General features: G+C 42.7%; 1 protein-coding gene and 1 pseudogene across 1 annotated transcript in view; one reads left to right on the forward strand and one right to left on the reverse strand.

Moving 5' to 3' along the window:
* The window catches only part of LOC120865110 (coiled-coil domain-containing protein 6), a gene marked incomplete at its 5' end in the record, with an annotated part of 58,971 nt that extends 33,284 nt beyond the window's left edge, over positions 1-25,687 (forward strand). The window contains 5 exons of the mRNA XM_040242120.1: positions 1,673-1,833; positions 7,521-7,677; positions 11,149-11,249; positions 20,163-20,287; positions 21,357-25,687. Coding sequence (XP_040098054.1) covers positions 1,673-1,833; positions 7,521-7,677; positions 11,149-11,249; positions 20,163-20,287; positions 21,357-21,551 — 739 coding nt within the window. The remainder of the gene's footprint in view (positions 1-1,672; positions 1,834-7,520; positions 7,678-11,148; positions 11,250-20,162; positions 20,288-21,356) is intronic.
* LOC120865346 lies at positions 3,352-3,573 on the reverse strand (annotated as a pseudogene).
* Positions 25,688-26,122: the final 435 nt, after the last annotated feature.

A 26,122-nucleotide genomic window follows, 5' to 3' on the forward strand; every position in this document is an offset into this window, starting at 1 on the left:
GTTGTACCACACAGTCCCCCACCAAAAAAAGATCTGGTGGGCCCTTAGATTTAAGCACTGTGTGCTTTGGGGTGGGTCGAACAGGGCTAACGGCAGGGAAGTTCTGTAGATGGGATGTGTGTTTGGGTGTAGAAAGGAAACTTTTTGAAAATATTCATTCACCTACTTCACTAGGAACTTTAGTTTACTGACCAGAAATATTTGCCATAAATATTTGATTTGGATGAATAACCATAGATGGAGTTCATCTCAAGATCTGCAAAACAGATTCATGTGTGGGTTGTGTGTTAGTCGCTCAGTTGTGTCTCTTTGCGGCCCATGGACTGTAGCCCGCCAGGCTCCTTTGTTCATCCAGTTTTCTAGCCCAGAATACTGGAGTGAGCTGCCATGCCTGTCTCCAGGGAATCTTCTACAGGCTTTAAAAAAAGTGAAGACACAGGGTGTACCTATATGAAATTGTTCCAGCAGTAGTTGAATCAGTTATGTTTTGCCTTATTATAGTAGTACTAATAAATTGAATCATGAAAAGTTATTTCATCTAATAGATGGAGAGACCATTACAATATTTAACCAACTGGTTTTCTCAGCAAGGGATAAACTCAAAGGTAAAAACCAAACTAAACCAAAAACTTCCCAGCAGTTTATAAAAAGGAGGCAGAGAGGTCTGTAGCCAGTCAATCTTTCTTTGAAGAAAGCAGTGGAAGGTTTTTTATATATATAAATACCAGATTATTGCATGGAACTTTATGAAATTGTCATTTTGTCAAATATTAGAGCTTTATGTACTTCAGACTAAAAATAATTGATAGAGAAGGTGGCACCACCACTTATTAACCCAGTACATTTTTTTTTTTTTTTTGGTTTTGTCTTTAACTCTTTTTACTTTTGCTGTGGCCAGAAGCAAAGGGCCTTCCATCCAGTTAGCCTTGCCCTTGTTTTCCCTTTTTGAAAATGTTTATTTTTTAATTTATTGACTGTGCCAAGTCTTAGTTGCAGCAAGCAGGATCTTTAGTTGAATGTGGGATCTAGTTCCCTGACCAGGGATCGAACCTGGGCCCCTTGCATTGGAGTACAGAGTCTTAGCCACTGGATCAGGGAAATCTTAGGATTGGTTTTTCAGGAAGGAAGTTGAGAAGTGTATCTGTCTACTTGACACAACCCTCCAAAAAGATTCATGATCTATAGTTCTAAAGTTTCAACTAAAGGCACTGAGAGGAAATTCCTCCAGGGTCTCCATTCCCTCAAGCCCAACATGTGGACCATTTAGTCAGCAAATCATCCTGACTGCCCAGGGTATGCCCGGCATGATAATCAGAAGCCAGTGTTAGAGATTTTTTATGTAAGGCTTAATTACCAGCGGCCATTTAACAGGAAGAAAGGGAAAGTGGATTCTTCAGCTCTGTCCTGTGACTTGACTGTCAAGTAAGGGCGATTGAAAGTACTGGAAGGTGGGCAGAGGAGTTAAACAATTTAGTGAATTTTGGTGATTAATATGAGCATGCTATTAAAACAAACCTCCCAGCTAGAATGTGTGGTTTTGTCTTTATTTATTTTTCAATTGCTAAGAATTTATTTATGTATTTTTAAAATAGATGATGGTGCGCATCAAATCAGTGTTTTATCTTTTAAAAACAAACTGTTTTTCATTGTTGGATTTTTCTTTTCAATGAAGAATCCTGCAGGAGAAATTAGACCAGCCGGTGTCTGCTCCCCCATCGCCTAGAGACATCTCCATGGAGATTGACTCTCCAGAAAACATGATGCGACATATCAGGTTTTTAAAGAATGAAGTGGAGAGGCTGAAGAAGCAACTGAGAGCCGCCCAGCTACAGCGTACGTAGGCTTGTTGTCACTGGTCGTCTGTCCACAGGAGTAATCCACTTACCAAGCAGAGAGTTTTATCAAATACATGTATTTCCCACTGAATTTGTATAAATTAAATTCACATTGTGTTTCATTGCCAGTACATAATTATATGTCTGTCCTCCTGGAATAGTTTATTTAAAAAAAACATTATAATCAGGCAGGGCAAATAGTTAAGAATACTAGAAAATCACATAATTTCAGGAGGGTCCAGGATCAGAGGCACTGTTTCTTTTCTTTTAATTAATTTTAATTGGAATATAGTTGATTGACAGTGTGTGTTAGTTTCTGTTATACAGCACGCAGAGCGAATCAGTTATCCATTTACATACACCCACTCTTTTTGGGGATTCTTTTCCCATATTGGTCATTACAGAATATTGAATAGAGAGTTTCCTGAGCTATACAGTAGGTCCCCATTAGTTATCTATTTTATATCAGAGGTAGTACTCCTTCTCACCAGCTCCCTGGTGTTCATCTCTTAGATGGTGCTAACAGAAGCGATGCTGGAGGCCTCAGTGTACTTTGGGAGCATTAATGCAGAGAAGAGTAATTATCGTCTTTACTACCAAAACTGGGTCTCAGCTAACAGTTGTTCATGGTACTTGACGAATCAATGCTTTTGAAGTATATTCTTTTTATTTTTGGAAAGCAAGAGAACTAACTTCTGGATACGCTATTGGTCACTGTGTATTTGCTTGTGTTTCTCCTATTTCAGCTTTTAGACTGTTCAAATTTATTTGAATAGATAATACTGTACAAAGTATGCAGGGAAAAAATAAGTCTCTTTCACCCCTGACCCCCAGCCCCCCAAATTTTCACAATTAACACATTTTTAATTTAGTCCTCAGATGTGTGTGTCTGTGTGTAGACTTCTTTTATATAAATAGTAGCACAATGAACTTTTTTTTTTTGTATTTTTCTCTTTTCACTATCTCTTGCAGTTTTTCCCCTGCCGATACATACAGACCTGCCTTACTCCTCCTTTAAAGGCTGTGCAGTATTTGATTGTATGGATATGCTGTAGCTTATTTAACTCATCTCTTATCAACAGACCCCTTTGAGCTGCCATGGGCAACCACAGAGAACATCTCTGTACCCATATTTTGATACCTGTGTAAGAATACCTTCAGGGCAAACTCCAGGGCATGGACTTGCTGAGTCAGATGAAATGCAGATTTAAATTTTCAGTGATTCTTATCTTTATGTTTTCTTCTCTGAAGTGTATTGCAAGCTTTAGTCCTGTACTGTGTCTGGGATGGGACATCAAGGTCATCTTGGGAACCTTTAAGAAATCCAGTGTGTTACGTATCCTATTGCTTGCTGTTAACAAATGAGCACAAACTTAGTCATTTATTTTATTTCCAACAAAAGATCTCACATATATATTAGTAAGATAGAGTACTAGCTGAGAAACACAACAGGAGAGCCAGCCATTCCATCTCTTCTGTAGAACACATGTGGGCTGTGCAAACAGCAGTTGTGTGGTTAAGATGCAAGTGATATGGTAGGATGGAAGTGACCTTGACACAGCATAAATGTGTGCCATTCCTGTGTGAGGCTCCTGAGACCCAGCTTGGTTCTTCTCCCATGTCTTCTCTTGGAACTGTACCTGATTTTATTACCAGTTTTCATTCAAATCCTTTGGGGAGTGGGACAATTCTGCTTTTGTTTCTTGGCCAGGAGTCGCTTGACCCCAAAAGTCTCATGAGAAGCAGGACATGGGGAGGAGCAAATTCAACCACACTTAGGATGGTGAAGAAGAAAAAAGAGGCAGACTCACTGATTGAAAACAACACCAATTTATTATGTTGCAGTTTTTGGAGGTCTGGGTTCAAAACAGGTCCACTGGGCTAAAAGCAAGGTGTCAGCAGGGCTTGTTTCCTTATAAGAGGCTCGAAAGGAGAAACTGCTTGCTTGCTTGCTTCAGCTTCTGAAGGCGTCTGCACTCTTTGGCTCATGACTCCTCCTTTGCATGGGTACCACTCCCACCTCTGCCATCCTTGTCACATCTTTTCACTCTGACCCTCCTGCCTTCCCCTTAAAGACCCTGGGGCTGCATCAGACCCACCCAGATAATCCAGGATGAGTTCCCATTTCAGAGTCCTTAACCACACCGTGTCGACAGGTCTCTTTTGCCACGTCAGGCAGCATGGCCACAGGCTTCAGAGAGTGGGATGTGGACATCTGTAGGAGGCCACCATCCTGTCTAACCCCATACAGGCTTCTGGGCTTACTCTAGGGGTGGAGCCTTGTCATCTGTATTTTTTTTAATAAAGGCAATTCTGATCATGTACCCCAGTTTGAGAATCACCATGAATGTGTATTTCGTGAAAACAAGTCAAAGAGTTCTCAAGTATTAGTTGTTTTAGGTTTGGGTGTTTTTTGAGTTTTTGCTGTGTTGGACAGGCAAAGGTCTTTTAGCCCCTTTCAAAAATCTTTCGAGTGCTATTTTTCTTTCCTGTGTATACTTGCCTTATTGTTCCCCAGACAACATTTTTGGAATAAATTTAGGAGGGGTATCTTATTTCCTCTACTTCCTTGCTACTGCAATGTCTGGTCCCTGGAGAGACTGCATATCAGCAGAGGCATCTGTAAATGCTATTTGGATTTTGTGAGGACAGGAAAAGCTGACCTGAAGCAGCTGCCTGTGGCTCCTAGCTGCTCACAGTTGGTTTAGGTTGGGTTTAAAGGATGAGTTCATGAGACTTTCCTCATCCACCTGCATCTGCCTTCTTGGGTCATATAATCTAGTCCCCTTTGAAAGCTCCTAGGGCACCTGGGCCTTTTCCCATAAGTCAAGCTGAATCTGAGCTTGAACCTCTCTCCAAATGGCTCTCAACTCTGGATGACTGTTAGAAGCCTCAGGGGAGTTTTTGTAGACCAGTGGAGAGGCTTCATCCTCGTGGATTTTAGTTTCATTGGTTTGGATGGGATCTGGGCCGGAGTATTTTCTTACCATAAACTTGAAAGGGAATGCAGAAGGTACAGGCTTTGGGACTTCCCTGGTGGTCCAGTGTTTAGGTTGCTGCCAGTGCTGGGGACATGGGCTCAATCCCTCGTCCAAGAAGTAAGATCCCACGTACTGGCCAAAAAAAAAAAAAAGCCAGGTACAGGCCACCTTAGGATCATATAGGAACCATCTTTTGGGAGACTAGAAATCACCTTCAGTTGACACTAATTTTGACTGAATTTGTGAGGTGGCTGAAGATGGCAGAAGTATAAGCTGTGACTTCAAAGCTTTAGGGAGCTCAGTGTGGGAGAAAGAGGATGGATGACTCCTGAGAGTAAATGAAGTGTTAGTTGCTCAGTCGTGTCCAACTCTGCAACCCCATGGGCTGTAGTCCGCCAGGCTCCTCTGTCCATGGGATTTCCCAGGCAAGAATACTGGAGTGGGTTGCCATTTCCCTCTCCAAGGGATCTTCCTGACCCAGGGACTGAGCCCAGGTCTCCTACATTGCAGGTAGATTCTTTACCATCTGAACCACCAGGGAAGACCCAAGAGTAAACCCAGCCCCGTGAAATCAGGTGTGGCGACCTGCCGGTAGAGGGCAGCCAAGGAATGCCACGGTCTCAGCCATCTGTGCCTGGGTCTCTCACACCCAGAGGCTGTGGGCCTGGTGCCTTCTCTGTGCCTCTGGCTTCTGGGTTAATTGCCAAACTGCCAGGCAGTCTTTTCAGCCGTCGCTCCTGGTGACTGATGTTCTTGTCTATAGCTTATTGTTTAAGGATCCCCCCTGCTGGTTTCCCCAGATGCTAAAGGATTGCCATTTTTCTTTGAAAGACAGGGTTTCCTCTTAAATAATTATTCTCAAAGCCTCACGAATCCTCAGTTCTCTTCTCTTTACGGAAAAGAAAGACAACTTGCTCTGACAGCTGCCCCTCTTGTTCTAGAAACAATAAATATTCCAAGAGGCCGATAGAGCACTTCCTGTAGAGCTCGTGAAAAATTCTGCCTCTGAACATATTTGGGATGAAATACCTTTAATCATTTATATTAAAAGTGTACTTTGTAAATATTTTCCCAGCATGCCTTCAATTAAGGAGATTTTTGCATCTGGATTAGACAGCGGGGTTTCTGGTTAGATTGAAAACAGCCGAGAGATTTAGTGTTCAGCGCACATAATAGTGTTTGATAATTTGGGTGTTTTCATTTGAATTTCTAACATAAGGATTTTCAAAAACTTGGATGCATTCTGTCACGATGGTCTCTTGGAAATCATTGAGTACTTATCAAAAGTCATTATTTGCTAAAAATGCCAGACCTCCATTGAGTTATGTAAAACTGGAACTAATTTGGTAGACTTGGGAGTCAAAATAGGTTCAGTTTATGGGAGAGAAATTGTCAGGGTAGCAGTCACTGCCTTCCTTCCTTCCTTAAATTTGAACCAGACTGATAATATGCGGTAGTATCCTGTAGGACTATCTGTTAGACGTGGTCACGGCCACTCTAAACTTGTAAGTACTTTTCGGAAAAGAGAAGTAGGTGGAGATTGTACTTTTCCCAAGTTCCTTGGCTGAGACGGGGGTGGGGGGCGGGGGGGATGAAGGAGCCAAGAAGATGAGTAGACACTGAGTTTTGTATGAAGGTTATTTTCAGTACTTAGTAGCAACACATTCTGTCTGGGGTAAACCAGGAAAGGGGGGAGGTCTGCCTAGGGTAAACCGGGAAAGGGCAGAGGGTCATATTTTACCTTTGGTGGCAAGGATGCCACAGAATCCTGCAGAGTCACTCCGGAGGGCAGACAGCTCAGCAGAAGGGGATTCCAAAGCCCCAGGAAGATGTTGGTTGCACATTTCAGATTCCTCCAAGAGATAATCTGGTTGGTTCAGCCTGAGTCTATAGCATCTAGCCCTGGGGCCGATTAGTTCTGACTGCACCACATCTGGAGCAGCTCCTGCGGAAGGGGTACTTGTCATAAGCAAGAGCCATCCCCAGAACCTGGCTGCACGCAGGTCTCGAGTTGCTGTCTGCCTCCAAAACACTGCACCAGGGAGGAGACAGTAACACGTACAGCCAAAATTAGACTGATCGGAAAGGTTGATCACATAGTGCTTACTAAGTCAGTTTCTGGTTTTATAAAAAGATTTATAACTGTTACCTAGCTCATTGAGTACACAGGCTCTCCATGTGCAGCCCCCTCCCCACCACCCCCACCCCCACCACTTGCACTGGGGGTGTGTTAACAAATGTGATCTCTGGGTGTGCTCCCATAGATGACCTGCCCCAGCGTGTCTGGTGTTGACAGGCAGCAGAATTGTTGCCCTGAGGGGAGCCCATGGGCTGAGTTTATTTCCCTATCTAGTCCCCTTCCCCTCTCCACTCCAGCAAGGTAGTGAGAGCTCGTAACCACTCAGGCCAGATGTAGCTCCAGCATGTCTTCCTTGACATTGAGCACTTTAGAAGGCGAGGAAGTGGGATTGATGCTGCCTAACCCTTTAGCACTGCTTTTCACATTTTTTTTCCCTAAGTGCAGATCATTGATCAACCTTGGTACTTGGGATAAACTTGAAATCCAGGTGTCACCTGTGTGGGGGGAGTGAGAATGGCTGTCTTGTTCTTGGTCTGTGGCACAGAAGCTGGACCAGCCCTGTCTTTTTAAGAGCGAACTATGACTGCACGGACCTTGGTTTAATCGAGAACTCTGGCTTTTCAGATTCCGAGAAAATGGCGCAGTATTTGGAGGAGGAACGTCACATGAGAGAGGAGAACCTGAGGCTGCAGAGGAAGCTGCAGAGGGAGATGGAGAGAAGAGAGGCCCTCTGTAGACAGCTCTCCGAGAGCGAGTCCAGCTTAGAGATGGATGATGAAAGGTGCGTGTGCGTCCCACAAACCTCGTGAGAACAACAGCAACAAAAACCAGCCTCCAGCCCTGCTTCACCTCCTGTGAGATGTGGTAGGAGACGGCTGGAACGTTTATTTATTGTCATGATGAATCCTGTCACCTCAAAGTGATTGCCGAGAATGGGATAAATGACGACGATTGACCATCCTCCCTAAACACAGAAAGATGAAGAAAATGGCCTTTCCCAAATTACTGATAGGAGAGGCATGGGGCAGGTCATGTGTAGAGAGGCAGCATCGACATATGTTGTTGAATTCATCTGATCCTGCCATGTCTCTTTAGAGCATAGGTGATTGTTATTTAGTTGCTAAGTCACGTCGGACTCTTAAGAGACCCCATGGGCTGTAGCCTGCCAGGATTTTCTGTTCATGGGATTTCCCAGGCAAGGATACTGGAGTGGGTTGCCATTTCCTTCTCCAGGGAACCTTCCTGACCCAGGGGTTGAACCTGCGTCTCCTTTTGCGACTACTGAGCCACTGGGGAAGCCTTAAGAGTATGGGTGGGAGCGTCTTAGTTCACAGAAAAAATGAGCAGGCCGTGCATGGTACAGCCTGAGAAAGCCAGTGTGTCCAGGGGGTGAAAGAATCTGCCAGAGATGGGCGAAAGTTGTTGAAAGTCAGAGGTTTTGCTTTAACACACTTGGTGACTTTTCAGCCTTTTCGCAGCTACTTTTCAAAAACGAAACAAATACATTTATCTGCCCAGGCCTCAATATCAAGACCCTTCGTTGTCCCATTGAGAAATGGGTTGGAATAAGAGAGTCATCCTTTGGTTAGCTAGACAGATTTTCCTTTCCTTTCCTACCCACCCTCCTGCCCTGTACTTTGAAGAGAGGTGATTGTTAAGACAGCCACCATCCGACAGGACTGGGCAGCCAGTCTCTGACCAGGGTCTGCCAATGGCTGTGATGACTCATACTTGCTGTTGACACCAGAGCACGTTGTTTGAACACATGTGGACAGTTCTAGCAGATCAGCACTCCATTTCTCTTATTGAACAGATCCAGAGGGCTAACAGGCATTCTGATTAATTCACTGTGGGCAGTGATAGTATTATCATTTCATGAAAAATGTATGATTTTTTTATAATGAAGATCTACTTTTATCATTTAAAATATTTTAATAAAAACAGACTTAAATCTGTTTTTAAAACTATCTTCCTTGTTTGAAGAGAATAAAAATGAGTCTTTTTTTCTCAGAAGTTTATATTCTAAAACTGTCATCCGTAACTCTGAATTTCACTGTTTTTGACAATGTCTCATTCTTCCTAAAATTCTTATCCTCTGAAAACCGTTTTGACTGAAAACAGCAGCTAGAATATTAGTTAACTTACTACTTTAGCAACTACCTGAAGACATGGAGCAGAGGGTGTATTAATATACACAGCACCCTGTGCTTGATTTTTTTTTTTTAATTGAGGTATAGTTGCCTTATACTGTTGTTCATTTCTACTGTACAGCTCAGTGAACCAGCTGTTTGTATACATATATCCCCTGTTTTTGAATTTTGAACATGACGCACTCTGAGGGACAAGTTCTCTGACGACAGTGACAACACTAAGGCTACTTCAGGCTTCTGGACAAAAATCGATTTTCCCCCAGAATTGGTATTTACTGCAGAAGCTTTGCCTTTCTTTCTTTCTTTCTTTTTTTTTTTTTTTTTGATTTGTCCAGTGTGCATGGTAGCATCAGAAACAAGGTTTGACTCCCAGCCCCACTCGCCTACTTTTTTTTTTTTTTTTTTTTACTTTATTTTACTTTACAATACTGTATTGGGTTTGCCATACATCAGAGTATATAGTTGATTTACAACGTTGTGTTTGTTTCAGGTATACCGCAAGGTGATTTAGTTATACAAATCCAGATATCTGGGCTTCCTTGGTGACTCAGATGGTAAAGAATCTGCCTGCAGTGCAGGAGACCTGGGCTCAGTCCCTGGATTAGGAAGATTTCCCTGGAGAAGGGAATGGCTACTCACTCCAGTATTCTTGCCTGGAGAATTTCATGGACAGCAGAGCCTGGTGGGCTACAGTCCATGGGATTGCGGAGAGTCAGACATGACTTAGCAGCTAACACATATTCATCTATCTATTCTTTTCCGTATTCTTTTCCCATATAGGTTAATATAGAATATTGAATGCAGTTCCCTGTGCTATGCAGTGGGTCCTTGTTACCTTTCTTAGGTTGGATTATCAGGAGTCAAGTACAGCTGCCCAATAAAGACATCTGCTGTCCCTACTGGGGACAATATCACATTTGGGAGAAAGAAAATAGACACTTGAGACTTATATATGTTTAATTCCTTAAAGACCAAGAAGTGGTCTTAGTAGCCTTGCTTGCTGCAGAATTACAAGGCGTCTGGTCTAGCAGCACCATGGTGGGCTACACTAAAGAGAGCAGGGAGAATTGGTGGTGAGCAGCTCACTGACAGGTGCGTGCCAAACTTGGGAGCCTTGTTTTCTTCGCGTTCACTAAACCGGCCTAGAAATAACTGTTCAAGTTCCTCATGTGAGCTGATTAAACATCTGGGCTAAGATTGCCTCTAGGGTAGACATGTCTGCACGTGTTCCTTCCTTTGGCTGGAAAGCCTGGGAAGGATCGCTTATTAGAGAGTCTCTCAAGCAGAAATTCGCCCTCGTCAGCTCTCTGTGCTTGTTCACCGAGTGAGGTCTAATGTGATTTCTGAATCCAGGAAGAAGTCTGACGCGCACAGTGTGACCTGCTGAGGTCCTCACCCGAGTGTCTTTTATTACACCCCCCATTCAAACATGTGACTGTTAAGCAAGGCCTGCCTTGTAAACAATTGACATCCACTTGAGGGAACCACGTGCCTTTAATTTGATGACATACATCTCAGAGGGCTTGTGTGGGTTGGCCTTTCAAGGAATAATTTACATGTAGCCATTATACCATTTACATGTAGCCACTGAGCCCCACTGGTAGCTCAGACCATAAAGAATCTGCCTACAATGTGGGAGACCTGGATTTGATCCCTGGGTCGGGACGGTCCCCCTGGAGCAGGAAATGGCAACTCACTCTAGTATTCTTGCCTGGAGAATCCCATGGACAGAGGAGCCTGGCAGAAGTCACAGAGTCCAACACGACTGAGCAAGTAACACACACACACACCACACACACTTACAACGTGGTTGTGTCTCATTCTTGGGACAGGGCAGGGAATTCCTACATAACTGTTCTGTGCCTCCATCCTGAGTAAAGACATCCTGGGTTCCCTCACCTGCGCCCCTGCAGAGAGCGCTGTGCCAGGCAGCGCTGCAGCGTGGCTCTGGTACCTGTAGTATACACGTGTCCTCGCTACAATGGTACCTTTTGAACATTCAGTTCTACCTCACGATGCGAGCGGCTGACATTTTCTCAGGGGAGCGTTCTGAGGAACTGCTGGGAGGCAGGCAGCGCTAACCATGTCATCCTGCCTCTTAGGTATTTTAACGAGATGTCTGCACAAGGATTAAGACCTCGCACTGTGTCCAGCCCGATCCCTTACACACCTTCTCCCAGTTCAAGCCGGCCAATATCACCTGGTGAGTATGTGTTCTCGGCTGCCTCTGCGACTCATTTCTGCTGTATTTATTAGGTACCCCTGAATACGTTCCCTCCCAGCATATAAAAGTTGTAAACAGAGAGGGGTCATGTGTTGTCCAGAAACATAAAAAAAAGATCAATACCATCACAACAGTCTTTGCTTCAAATTTTTAAGCACAAATATTGTAATGCCAGCTGGTGGTTTTCTTCAGTTTTTCTGGAACCAAAAAATGTAATTTAACTCTAAAAAACCTTTGTGAAAAGACTATCTTTGACTATGATTTTAGGTGCCAATGAATTGACAAGAACCTTGGGTAGATTTTTCTGAGATGCATCAAAGCTTATTATGGGTTCTCGCGTTATATTCTGTATTCACCATCTCCTTTTTATCCTCAGAATAATTAGTGCAGATGTTGTATTAAAATTGAGGGAGCAGTGATGCGGAGGTTCCATAGCTACTGGTCAGATGGCCAGAAGTGCCGAGGCAGGGCATGTCTTATTTCCAAGGCCTGTGTCCTTCCGAGCACAGGCTGCCTCCTGCTATTTGCAGTGATGGTGAGTGGGCCTCAGCCCTGGGACACAGACTGGGCAAGAAGGAACTGGCTTTGCTTCTGTCTCTGGCTTTGCTCCTCAGAAGCCTTCCCCTCAAAGGCAGGCTTGTTTTCATCTGACCCCAAAAAACTCTCTCCCCGGGGTCCCTGGCTCCATACCCGCACCGCATGGGATTCTCGGGCCAGGAGGGCAAATTAATGATCCAGCAGGGAAGAAAGAGGAAGGCAGGGAGGGAGGGCAGTGAGTGGAGGGAGGAAGGAAAAGGTAGCCGGCCAAGGGCTTGTGTCTTGTGACTGAAGCATCCAGGCTGCCCTTCTTGTGCTCGCTCGTAAACAGGTTTTCAGCAGAGTTGGGAGAAAAGTGTGGGGGGTGGGGGAAGGGAGCTGGAGGGACAGTCTCATAGCAGAATAAAGTGAGGTGATGGCTTAAAAGGGTGGCAACAATAAAGGTTTTGTGGTCTGGGACAGTGAAACAGCTTCACGTTAGGGTGTCATCTCATTTTGTCTGTTGTAATAATGGGACACCAAGGATGGACGCCCTTCAGGTTGACAGAGGGGAAGTGCTGCAGCCAGGCAGGTGGCTGAGGATAGCAGGAGGCAGAAATGGCTTGGTTTTGTGAGTTTAGGATCCAGCCCAGCACTGTGCTGCTATGACTCTTTGTAAGAGGGGTCACACTTCTTGGCTTTTGTTGGTCTGTCTGTTTTTGCCCAAGCCGTGTGGCATGCAGAATCTTAGTTCCCTGACTAGGGATCGAACTCATGCCGCCTGCAGTGGGAGTGCAGAGTCTTAACCACTGGCCCACCAAGGACATCTCTAGAAGGGTCATTTTTTAAAAGCCCAACACAAAGTGTGGCAGCTTTTGTCCACTTGGGGCCGGCACACTCTCAGGCATCTGACAGAGTGAAGAGGGGCTGTTTGCAAATCAAAAGGACTTTCTGTTGTGGATCTTCAGCACAATCATCACTTGTTCTTGCCCCAAAGGATGTTCCTGAGTCTGTTTCTCCTGCTCTGCAGTGGCCTTGAGATCTCTCCAGAAGCTTCTCTCCTAAGCTGCCTCTCAGGTTTCCCCAAAGAGCACGTGGGTTTCACTACCAGGAGGATAAAGGTCTTCTTTGCTTTCTGATTTATTGATGGGGAAGAAAGTCGTGAGTTAGGAAGAAGCAAGCAAGAGGAAGGCTTTTATAGCTCATACTGGTGCTGATTCATGTTAAGTATAATTTAGTGTTCTCTTTGATTTATTTAAACCTAAATGCATGTGATTTCTAATTCATTAAATGTAGTATTGTGGTCACTGAAGAAGCCAAAAACAAAAGTGAGACCTTGGTTGGGAATATTAACTTCTATGGTAACAAATACTCTGGAGGAAGATTTATTGCATGCACAGAATTTTGGCTTTTGCTGTCCCTGTTGCTATAACGTGGGGCTTCCTTGTACAGACAAAGCTAGTTGGTTGTCCATTAATACTACATCATAGTAAGTAACAACTAGATTTTTTTCTTTTTAAATTTCAGTCGGCTTTTGTGAGAACAGTTGTACGATCTTTGAAATTCTAGAATATCATCAAAGTAGATTATAAACTCCTCTTGGCAGTGGAATTACTCTTGGTCTCTCTAGTCCATTGCATGCATAATATATGAGCAACATCTGAATTTTCAAGTTTTCTTTTCACTTTATTTTTTATTGAAAGAATTTGTGGTTCTCAATAGTATGAATATCTAATCACTTCTTTAGTGGAACTATGCTGTTTGTATAGTTTTCATTTCCATTTTAAGTATTTTGGCTCTTCTTCCCTTACCGTTTCTGGTTAACATTGGCAGTCTTGTATTTTCATTAACTTGTTGGAATATTTTGAGGGCTATCTCACAACTTGATAGAACTTACGAAAAATTCTTGCTTATATGTGGACTTGTACATGTCGATTATATAGAGTATTATTTTTTTTAGCAATTTTTTTTGAAGTTCACTATTTTATATAGCCTAAGAAAAGGCCATTCCCAATTAGCATGTTTTCAAGGGCCTACATCAGGCATGGGGAATAATGAAGTTTTTAAAAGGATCTATACTGCAGTAGCAACAAGCATAGCTGCTGCCCCTATCTTGGTTTCTAATTCCATTCTCCAGTTAAAAGAACTGAGGCTCTTTGGAGAAATGTATGTTTCTGGGGCCTGGGGCAGGGAATATATGAGATGAATGTGGACATTCCGGTAATGCCAACATAGTAAGGAGAAGCGCAAAAAACACAGAGATAAGGATAATTCCTAGAGACACAGGAGCTAGCTGAAAGGGCTCCCAAAGGCCAAAGCTGGACATTTGAATGATAAATGGTGTAATAGTAGATTGTAACCCAAACAGAAAACAAACATCCATCAGTTCACACTGATCTGAATAAATGACTAAGGAAATAAACAGGGAGAAGAGATAAATCTCTCATTACAGAGGAATTCCAAATAATTGATGTAGATAGTCTGTCCTCATGGAAATGGAACTAGCTCCCTGATCTCTAAATGTGGACCGCAGATGAGGACTTGCAGAGAATACGGTGTGAGAAGGAAGGGGAAAGAGTACCTTTATAGTGGAGAAACTTCAAAGGTGCTGCCTCAGCCAAGAGATCAAGGTCAACATTGACAGTGGTCAGTCATGTTGGTAGTATGTCCCCTTGATATGAGGGCTTCCCATCTGGCACTAGTGGTAAAGAACCCGCCTGCCAATGCTGGAGACATAAGAGATGCAGGTTCAGTCCTTGGATCAGGAAGATCCCCTGGAGGAGGGCATGGCAACCTATTCCAGTATTCTTGCCTGGAGAATCCCATGGACAAAGGAGCCTGATGGGCTACAGGGTCTCTGCCCATAGGGTCGCAGAGAATCAGACATGACTGAAGCAACTTAACACACACACACACACCCTTGATACGATGTGATGAGAAGAGCCCTTTACCTCTGCAGTCTTCCTCCCCAAAGCCCATCACCCCACGTGGAAAGTGTCAGACAGTAGAGGGACACTCTGTCTGTAAAATACCTGATCAGTACACCTTAAAACTGACGGGGTCATAAACAAACAAGGAAGTTTGAGGAACTATCTCAGCCAAGAGGTGCCTAATAAGACATGACAACTATGCATAGAACATGCTATCCTAAACGGATTCCTGAAACAGAAGAGGACAATAGGGAAAACCTCAGGAAATCCAGATAATGTATGAACCTGAGTTGGTAGTAACGTATCAACATTGGCTTATTAGTTGTGATAAAAGTACAACAGCGGCATAAAAAGTTAATAATAGGGAATCTGTTGGAATTCCCCAGCAATCCAGTGGTTAAGACTGCACGCTTTCAATTCCAAGGTCATGGGTTCAGTCCCTGGTTGAGGAACTGCCGCTGCAGCTAAGTCGCTTCAGGCATGTCCGACTCTGTGCGACCCCAGAGACGGCAGCCCACCAGGCTCCCCCGTCCCTGGGATTCTCCAGGCAAGAACACTGGAGTGGGTTGCCATTTCCTTCTCCAATGCATGAAAGTGAAAAGTGAAAGTGAAGTTGCTCAGTGGTGTCCGACTCTTAGCGACCCCATGGACTGCAGCCTACCAGGCTCCTCCATCCATGGGATTTTCCAGGCAAGAGTACTGGAGTGGGGAGCTAAGATCCTACAAAGCGTGTGGTGTGATTAAATAATGATAATACGGAATCTGAGTGTGTGAAGTACAGGAACTCTCTATACTTATTTTTGCTACTTTTCTGTAAACCAAAAACTATTCTAAAATAAAAACTCTATTTTAAAGCTACTAAAATAGATAAGATCACCTAGTCATGGAAGGTACAGGGAGAAGAGAAAAGCCCTTCTGTCTGATCCAGAAGTGACTGTAATATTTAGAGGTCATGTACAGGAGGAAACCTGGCAAAGGAGATTGGGAAGTTGCTCCCAGGGAAGGGGAAGGAAAAGCAGTATCTGGTATCACTGAGGCGAAGACAAAGCCTTTCAGCAAGAAGGGAGTGGGGGGTCAGCTCTGTCCCTCATTGCCCCAAGGTCAATTGCAATAAAGAGCGGAGAGTAGCAATGCAGCTGGCAGCACAGAAACGCTGCCTACCTTGGCAAGAGCAGCCCTGATGGACTGATAAGGGCAGAGCCAGATCAGGGAGAGCTAAAGAAGAAATCATATCTCTAGTGCGTGAATGTTCACAGAGACAGTGTTTTCATGAATGACTTGTAGAACTAAAATAATCTCCAAAGGGACAGGATCTTCAAACTTCTGCCTTTTGTTTGGTTGTATGGTGGCTGCTTTTGTATTTTTTTTCCCTCTCAGTTCAGTTCAGTCGCTCAGTTGTGTCCGACTCTTTGCGACCCCATGAATTGCAGCACGCCAGGCCTCCCTGTCCATCACCAACTCCTGGAGTTCACTCAGACTCACGTGCATCGAGTCGGCGATGCCATCCAGCCATATCATCCTCTGTTGTCCCCTTCTCCTCCTGCCCCCAAACCCTCCCAGGATCAGGGTCTTTTGCAATGAGTCAACTCTTCGCATGAGGTGGCCAAAGTATTGGAGTTTCAGCCTCAGCATCAGTCCTTCCAATGAACACCCAGGACTGGTCTCCTTTAGGATGGACTGGTTGGATCTCCTTGCAGTCCAAGGGACTCTCAAGAGTAAAACACCACAGTTCAAAAGCATGAATTCTTCGGCTCTCAGCTTTCTTCACAGTCCAACTCTCATATCTATCACATCTTTTTTCCTTTAGCAGAGATGTATTAGAGGGAATTTAGGGGCAGTCAGAAGAAGCAGAAATATAAAACCGTCCAGAATCCTTGTATCCAAAGTGTTAATAGTTTAGTGTTTTCAAGTGTCTTCTCTCCCCATGTCTCCCTCCCCCATGTCTTGCAACTTCCCTTTCGGTAGTTGATTTTCTGTTGGTTATATACATTGGTATCTTCATTTTGCTTAGTGGTATTTTGTCATGAATTGCTTTTAATGAATCTTTTTTGTTTAATTCACAATCTTGAGCTAGTGGACAATGAAATAAATCTTAAAATTTTTACTCTAGGCAATGCATTTCTGTAGTAGAGCAAGAGCAATTTATTCCAACAATAACTTCATAAGGCCACAGTATTCTGTTTAGGAGGCATTTTCGATTTAGGTTTCTGGGGGGATCTTTATCCTTTATTATATTCCTGGGCCTGAGCATCAGATGTATGATGATTATAACTTAGGAGAAAAAGAAAATTTGTAAGACATGGTCTCTGGCCTCTAATGCTTATGATCAACAACAGGGCCTAAGGAAACATAAGAAATAAGATACTATTAATGCAAAGCCAAATATAATGAGTTTTATGTATTTTATATCCCCTAAAATGTTAAGTTGTGGTGCATCCATAGTCAGTGACATATTACCCAGCACTAAAAAGGAATTAACTTGATATACACAGTAACTTGGAAGGATCACAGGGGCATTGTGATGAATGAAAAACTAATCTCAAAGGATTGTATACTGTATAATTTCATATCTATTAATATAGCATGCTCAAAGTGAGAAAATTACAGTGATAGAAAACAGATCAGTCCTTGCCAGGGGTTAGGATTAGAGAGAAGGCATAACAATTAAAGGGACAACACAAAGAAGTTTGCTGTGGTTTTGTAATGATTCTGTATGCTGATTGTGGTGATAATTACTTGGATCAGCACAAGTGATAAAATTACACCTTTACGTGTACACACACACACACATGCAATGAGTTTGTATCGTAGTCACTTGTTTTGGGCCAATGTCAATTTTCTGTTTTTGACAATGTACTGTGGTTATGTAAGACATCATTGGGGGAAGCTGGGTGAAGGGTAGACAGAGATCCTGTAGTATTTTTGCAACTTCTTATGAATCATAAACTATTTCTAAATAAAAATTTATGATAAAATTAGAAGGTATAATTAAAAAAAAACTAATTTCAAGAGAATTTCAAAGGAGAGAGAGCTACCAGCTTAGAGAGCTTTTGAGATGAGCCTTGAAGGAGAGGTGGTGGTTGTTCAGTTGTTAAGCTGTGTTCGACTCTTTGTGACCCTGTGGACTGCAGCCCAGGCTTCCCTATCCTTCACTATGTCCAAGAGTTTGCTCAAATTTATGTCCATTGAGTCGGTGATGCCCTCTAACCATCTTGTTCTCTGTCATCCCCTTCTCCTGCCTTCAATCTTTTCCAGCATCAGGGTTTTTCCAATGAGTCGGCTCTTTACAGCAGGTGGCCAAAGTATTGGAGCTTCAGCTTCAGCATCTGTCCTTCCAATGAATATTCAGGGTTGATTTCCTTTAGGATTGACTAGTTTGAACTCCTTGCTGTCCCAGGGATTCTCAAGAGCCTTCTCCAGCACCACAATTTGAAAACATCAATTTGGGAAGTGGTTAAATATTCATTTCTTTGGGGAGGAACATTGGGATATATAGAGCTTTTTGTTTTCTTCATTTAATATCCTGAAGTTGCCAAGTTTTCAGTGGTGGCTTTTTGTTTGCCTTTGTGGCTACAACAAACACTGTGGTTTGGTTTTGTTATTATTGGTGTGTCTTTTGACACCTTCCCTTTTCTTGCATCTGGTCTTTACCCCTTCGCTCTATTTTTTCCCCTTTACTCTTATTTCTTCTGTCTTCCACTTTTGTAAAGTCTCAGTTGTACTCCTCTCAAGCCTTGAATTTTTTTTTTTTTTTTTTTAGTGGAGATAAGAACACTTAACATGAGATCTACCCTCTTAACACCTTTTTAACTGTTCTGTACAGTATTGTTAAATAGGTACAATGTTGTGCAGCATATCTCTGTAACTTATTCTTCTTATAAAATTGAAACATTGTTCCCATCAAATAATAGTTCCCCCATTTCCTCTACCCCCACCCCCTGTCAACCACTGTCCTGCTCTCTGCTTCTGTGAGTTTGACCTAGATCCTTTGTGTATGTGTTGTCGTGCAGTATCCATCCTTCTGTGACTGGTTTATATTCATTAACATAATGTCCTCCAGGTTCATCATGTTCTTAAAAAAAAAAAAAAAAAAAAAAAACCAGACTTTTTTCTTTTTAAAGGCTGAATAATATTCCGTTGCATGTTTATATCGTTTTCTCTGTCCACTCGTCTGTTGATGAACTTCTGGGTTGTTTCTGTGTCTTGGCTACTGTGAATAGTGTTGCTATGAACCTGTGGGTGCAAATTTCTTTTCAAGATCCTGTTTTCAATTCTTTTGGATAAACACCCTGAAGTGGGATTGCTGGATCACTTACGGTAGTTCTATTTTTAATTTTTTAAGAAGCTCCGTAATGCTTTCTGTAGCATTCGCACCAGTTTACATTCTCATCAGCAGTGCACGGGGTTCACTTTTCTCCACCTCCTTGCCAACCTTTAGAAATGTTTATTTTTATTTTTTTTAATAGCTGTGCTAACAGATGTCAGATCATCTCCTGTTGTGGTTTTGATTTGCTTTTCACTGATGATTAATGATGTTGAGCCTCTTTTCATGTATCTTATTGGCCATCTGTTTGCCTTCTTTGGAAAAGTGTCTGCTGAGGTTCTCTGCCCATTTTTTATCAGGTTATTTGTTTATTTGCTTTTGCATTGGATGAGCTCCTTACATATTTTGGATATTGTTCCATATTATTCCCTTATCTGATACATGATTTATAAATATTTTCTCCCATTCCATAGGTTACCTTCGTGTCGATTATTTCCTTCGCTGAGCAGAAGCTTTTTAGTATACTGTAGTCCCATTTGGCTATCTGTGCTTTTGTGGCTGTGTTTTTTGTGTCATATCTAAGAAATCATTGCCAAGACCAAGTTATAAAGCTTTCCCCTATGTTTCCTTATAGGAGTTTTATGGTTTCAGGTTTTATGTGTAAGTCTTTAATTCATTTTGAGTTGATTTGTGTGTGTGGTGTAAGTTAGGGCTCCAGTTTCATTCTGTTTGCATGTGAATGTCAAGTTTTCCCAGCGCCGTTTGTTGAAGAGACCACCCTTTTACCATCGCATTTTCCTGGCACCTTCATTGAAATCATCTGACCATTTATGTGTGGACTTACATCTGGACTGTGTAGTCTGTTCTAGGGCTTGACTTTCACATCCTTTGTTATCCATCCATCAGGCCATTTGGTGAGCCCATCACTCCTCTTATCCGTTTGCATTTTTGTGGATGAATAAGAACTTCCACTTTTTTTTTTTTTTTTTGGCCTCAAGGCATGTGGGATCTTAGTTCCCTAACCAGGGATCGACCTGTGCCCCCTGCATGGGCAGCATGGAGTCTTGACCATTAGACCACCAGGGAGGTTCCAGAACTTCCCTATTTTTAAGCCTCCTAGATGCTTAAGACACCAGAGAGTTGAGTCCAAAGTAATACTCACAAGTTGTTGTTATATTTCAGGTCTCTCATATGCAAGCCACACAGTTGGTTTCACACCACCAACTTCACTGACTCGAGCCGGAATGTCTTATTACAATTCCCCAGGTCTTCATGTGCAGCATATGGGGGCATCCCATGGCATCACAGTAAGTATCCATGCAGGAAGCGGCACTTTATGCCTGATGGTGGTAGCGACTGGCACAGCGACATGGGAGCTGGTATTGACGCCCTTGGAACTTTACCTTTCATATTCCTTCAGTTCATCTTAAACGTCTAGATATCTCCCAACAATTCGATGCCGCACTGTGGTGTTGAAATTAAAATCCTTCTCAGGAGGCAAAAACCTGACCTTCACTTTCTTTGAAAAATTGCCCTTCATGAAATGTAGTTTGAACTCTGGCCAATGCCGTGATTGAACTCTAGCCAGCTCCTTGCCATAGTGAATTATTGTTGGCTGCCATCACATCTAAAAGTATTTATTGTCTGCATCTTCACAGTTTGCTGACCCTCAATATTCTTCCTGAAATTAGATTCATTTCTAGTTTCATCCAGAATTTTCTTTCCTGAAATTAGAAGGAAGCTTATGTGTATCTGGTTCAGACTCTACACAGCGGAGTATTTTCTTTAGAACTGGCTATGTAGTTGAATAAGAGGCTTGTTGGAAATGTCACTAATAGAGGTTTGAGAACAGGGTAGAATAGAGGGTGTTCCCAGTGAGGGAATCTTGAAAAGAAGAGCCCTATTCTACAAAAAAAAAAAAAAGAGTTTGTAAGATATTTCTGAAGCTGTTTTGCTGGTTTGATGAGCTTTACATAAAAGCAGGCATTTTTGGTTGAGCCATAGCTTTCAGGATATCGAAAACTTGTTTGAGGGATGGAAGGAACTGGAGGCACACAACAGAGAGAAAACATTTCAGGGGAGGATGTGGCAGCTGTTTTTTCATTTTTGGACAGTCTCATTGAGGGCCCCAAGTCCCGTCATGTGGTCAGTGCACATTTCATCGTGATTTTGTGTAGCCTTTTCCTAGGCGTCAATGCACACTGTAGTTTGTTGAAGTTTTCATGACGAGTTTGAGAACCACTGGGGAAGGACAAGGACGCGGCCGGTGTTTCGTCTCCATGGGTCCGCTTCTGGGCAGCCTTAGCCCCGAGTCAGGCTGGGTTAGGGGTGAGCCTGTATGCCTGGTCTGACCTGCTGTTCCTGTCCTCTCTACAGAGGCCTTCACCGCGGAGAAGCAACAGTCCTGACAAATTCAAACGGCCCACGCCGCCTCCGTCTCCCAACACACAGACCCCCGTCCAGCCACCGCCACCTCCACCTCCGCCACCCATGCAGCCCGCGGTCCCCTCGGCAGCCACCTCGCAGCCTGCCCCCTCGCCACATTCGGTGCACCCTTCCTCCCAGCCTTAACGCATGTGCTTAGTCCAGACCCCACGGGGGGACTCGCTCATACAGTGGAGCCGTCGACTCGACGCCAAAGGCTTCCTTCCCTGGCATATTCGGATCTGACTTACTTGCACTGAGGTTATCTAGGCTTCACTATTCATTGTGTTGTAAGTGTGTGTCGGAAACGCAGCCAGTGTTGTGGGTCTACAACACTAAACAGACGACTTTTTTCCATCGGTGTTCTACTTGAATCTACATGTGCGTCCGTTCCCTGGCTGGGACCTCGGCTTTTCGACTCTTTGGTAGTTAAGCAGCAGTGTGCAATTTTTCGCTTGGCCCCCAGAGCTTCATTTTCCTGGCTTTTAGGTTTGTAAAATAAAAAGGGATCTCTTTTTTATATTTTTTTCCATGAATTTGCAGAAAATTACTGAGCTGTTATGACTACCCCCCACCCCTCATTATAATGGTGTTTACCAAGCATACCAATAATTCCGCACTACAGTTCAGACCTTTGAAAATCTAGCTCTCAGTATAGACCAGAAAGTTAGCTGGATCAGTGCCCAAGATCATGTTTAATAGAACTTTCTGACAGATACACTTTGTATGGGGTATGTTCAGTATATCTCAACACCCACAACTCTTGTAAAAGAGGTCACCTAAAGTATTGGCTCACATGGCTGTATCTTTTCCATATACATGGGATGGATAATTATTGTATATCTAGGTGTGATTCTGTCTTTACCCTTGATGTTAACCTACTCACACTAGCCCCCTCTCCTGTGAGTTGCTAACTACCCACCGGTGGTTGCGATGGCTGATAAGAACGTGCTGTGTGATTTCTGCTGCCAAAGGCAGTGTGATTGTAATAAAAACAGCTATTTTCCCTTTCCATTCTTTACTTGTGTTCCCCTAAAATAGAGTTCGAACAGATATTTTAAAGGTGCAAAAGTACTATTAGAAAATACTGTTTGAAATGAACATTATAGGAATACTTTGGCGTAATGGCCACAAAATACTTTATCTCTTAGCAGGAAAGAGCTAGAGAGGCAAGTAGCACATTAGCCTTGAGGACTGCTTATTTTGCCCAGTAAAAACAAGTGCAGTGTTCAAAGAAGTATATCCTGAATGCGTTATTTTCATTCATTCAGCACAAATTGTTTGGTTTCACTTTAAAGTGGAACACTGAGTCACTCTTTGGAACACCTTTATTTTGGCTTTTCAGCAGTTACTGTTTTGTACTTTGGTAGTAAAGTGATTTTTACCACCTGTGTTTGCATATTTATATATGCTGTGGATGGAAATAACTTACTAGAGAATGTATATTTTATGATGAGAATGTGTATCTGTTGGATATAATCAGAGAACTGAAAAATAATTTATCCATAATTTTTAAGAGTCCATGTTTTGTGACTACCACCTCTCATAGCTAGCTCTTTACTGAACACACTCCTAAGTATAAGGAACCATAACATTGTAGATACTTAATATTGTACAGTAGAGAAACCTCCATTTTTGCCTTCAAATGCATATTTAAGAGTTACAGAATGAGAAAAACTCTTGTTGGCTAATAGTGTTTGACTAGCATCTTAAGAACTTGAGAGTAAAAGCAACAATAGGATTTTTTTTTCCAGCTCTTTCAGTTTCCACCCCCAAACTGAGAGCATTGCTCCTCAATTGTTTGAAAGAAATCATAAGTCTATATAAATTTTATTTATAATGTGTAATATACATAATCATAGTACAGTTCTCAAATATAGGGAAGAAGTTTGGCATTTGATTATTGAGGCTTGAGGTTTTTAATTCAATCAGATGGGGTCCTGTCTAACCTGGGTATTTCACCAATGGCTCACTGTCCCTCCTGGCACCTGGCCATTTTGAGGAATTCTGAGAGCAGGCAAACAGGTATTGGCTACATGGTACAGTTCTCAGTTTTTCTTAGAGGATAAATATGGTCTATGTTTACAAGAATTTTCTACAAGACTGTAGGTTTCAGTGCTGTTGGATAGAGGGTCTTACGCTCAAACAAGAAGAGTCTAAAATGTAATGATCTTCCCTCTGCTTGCTAGCAATTTAGTGATCTCCCGAAAGCACAAAAGTTAAAACATTGTCCTATGGTGACTGAGGAGCAAACAGTTCTGATAAATGCCTTCTAAGACAGGTCCTTAACATTCAGATTTCTACAGGAAGGTGACGCCAGTTTCCCTAGACTAGTCATTTCATTGCAAAATAATACACAGCTCCTTCAAATAGCACTTTTTCACTATAAATCTGTTGCCTCTCCCAGTGGACATTCTGGATTGATAGAACAAACACTACTCTTGTGAACTGATGCCATTTCGGGTCCTGTTTGAGTATTTTGTAACCCTGTGGGGAGCCTGTCACACTTAGGCAGTACCTGCTAGGGCAGCCCCCAAGGACCCCAAAGATTTCCACCTCAAGCGCACAGAGGCAAAAGCCCCCTCGTCCACAGGAAGCTGACATAGCTGGAGCATGTCTTTTGGGGGCTGAATGCAGTTTCTGCTTTTCCTGTTGCCTACCCGCAACCCAGGACTGACTCCCACAGGCCTTGGAAGGCAGGTGGGAGGCACAGCAGGTTCAATAGCTTCGTTTTCCTGTCTCACTGACAGAGACCCTTGGCTATCACTGTGCTGCTAATAGAATAAGTACTTGTCGCCAGATGACCATGCCTTTTATACAAAACCAAATTACTTTCCCTAACACCTGATGCCTCTCTGGGCTCTGAACTGCTCTCTGTCATTCAGCATGCTGGCATTCTAGACAGACTTCTAGTGATGTGGCAGATGGTGGAAGTATTTAAGGTTTGATTTAACTCACTCCTTTGTTCATTGAAAGGAGTTTGAAATTTCGAGCTCCTGAGAGCCTGACCACAACCATGGAATGAATGTGTGACCAGAATGTGGGTTTGACACCAAGTGCTGCTGCTGCCCCTTTGTAATTGGCTTCTCACTGATTTGACCAGAAATAATGGATAATGTGAATTTTTGTTAACTGTTCAATTGTAGAAAGATAGAATATGTTATCGCCCTTTGTTAGGTAGACATGAACTTTTCCTGCACGAAGCCTTGCTTGTAGAGGATGCCCTTACAATAAGGCAAGAAAAAGCATAGTAACTTGTGCTTGGAGAGCTCACTATTTTTATCTTATCGATACAGAAGAAATAATTTCTGCATAACTTGATTCTTCTATCTAGTACTTGTATTATAGGTAACCAACACTGATAACTTTGTAGTGATGACTACCAAAGAAACGCATAGTAAAACAACCTTTTATTTCCAAATTACTAAAGAGCCAGCCATTGACGCTGCTACGTGAGTTCCATGCTCAAGAGCCATTGTAAGAGATTAAGGGGTTTTTAGGTTTTGGGGTTTTGTTTTGGTTTTGCTTTTTTGTTGTTAGGGTTGTTTTTGTTTTTTTGTTTTTTTTTAGTTTCTTTCATTTTTCTTTCTCTCTCTCTCTTTTTTTCTTTTTTGGATAAAACACACACAGCTGTTAGTATAAAATTATAGGGAGCATGTTCCAGAGTGCTCAGCAGTTGTGGTTAACTGCCAAGCCCTGGTTGCCTCTCGCTGGGCAACGGAAGGAATCTTCTGTTCATGATAGTGTGGGTGATGTGTGTGTGCAAGCGTGTGTGTGTGCATTCATGCCTTAACCGGGGTTACTGCTCTACTTTAGTTCTTGACCTAGTCTGCACTGTCATCTAGGTTGTATTGTACATCTCGATCTGAACTTCATCCTGGCAAAAACAAAGTTGCAGGCACAACAGCTTGAGAATGCATTCCTCCAGCAGAGTGTTGGAGCAGGTTGGCCCTGAGCCTTCTTTGGACTTTATTTGGAGCTAGGCATGGAAAGCAAAAGTGGACTGTCCCAAGGAAAGACGTCAACAAGGAAGAGGAGAGAGCCAAGCGCTAGCATGACTTTGGCCTCTGCGTATCTGTGCACACTGTATGTCGTTCATAATAGCTTGTCTACAACTTGACTAGGTTGGAGTTCTGCTAATAGTGGCAATCTTGACATTTCTTGGTCAGAATTTAGAGAGATGTAAGACTTCCAATTAATGTCTTATTTACTTCTTTATGTTGATTAGCCTTTGATACATGTGCTGAATCAGAACCTAAATAAAGATAATTTTTTAAAATGAACCTCTTGAGCCTTATACTCTATCTCTTTCTTTCTGGTCTTTGAGTCAGAAAATGAATATTGTTTCCCTGTGGCTTCTGATAGACATTCGTCCTGGATTCTGAATACTGAAGGCTGCCTTAGAGAGTGAGCTTAAGAAGAGGAAACAAAAGAGACTGGTACTGCTCTGTTTCTTAATCAGGATGCTGGTTATCTGGATGTACTGAGGTTTTGAAACTACATTGAACTGTGAGTTTATGATTTGTACCATATATATATGTGTTGTATTTCACTTGAAAACCATAAACCTGGGAGATTATGATAAGGAAAAGAAAACCACACTCATTCTCAAAATGTTTCCTTGAACAATAGATACATGTGTATACACACACGTGCTAAGTGGCTTCAGTTGTGTCCGACTCTTTTCGACTCTGGACCATAGCCTACAAAGGTGATCA

This window comes from Oryx dammah, unplaced genomic scaffold (assembly GCF_014754425.2).
Source record: "Oryx dammah isolate SB20612 unplaced genomic scaffold, SCBI_Odam_1.1 HiC_scaffold_6, whole genome shotgun sequence".
In the NCBI taxonomy this organism is placed as follows: domain Eukaryota; kingdom Metazoa; phylum Chordata; class Mammalia; order Artiodactyla; family Bovidae; genus Oryx; species Oryx dammah.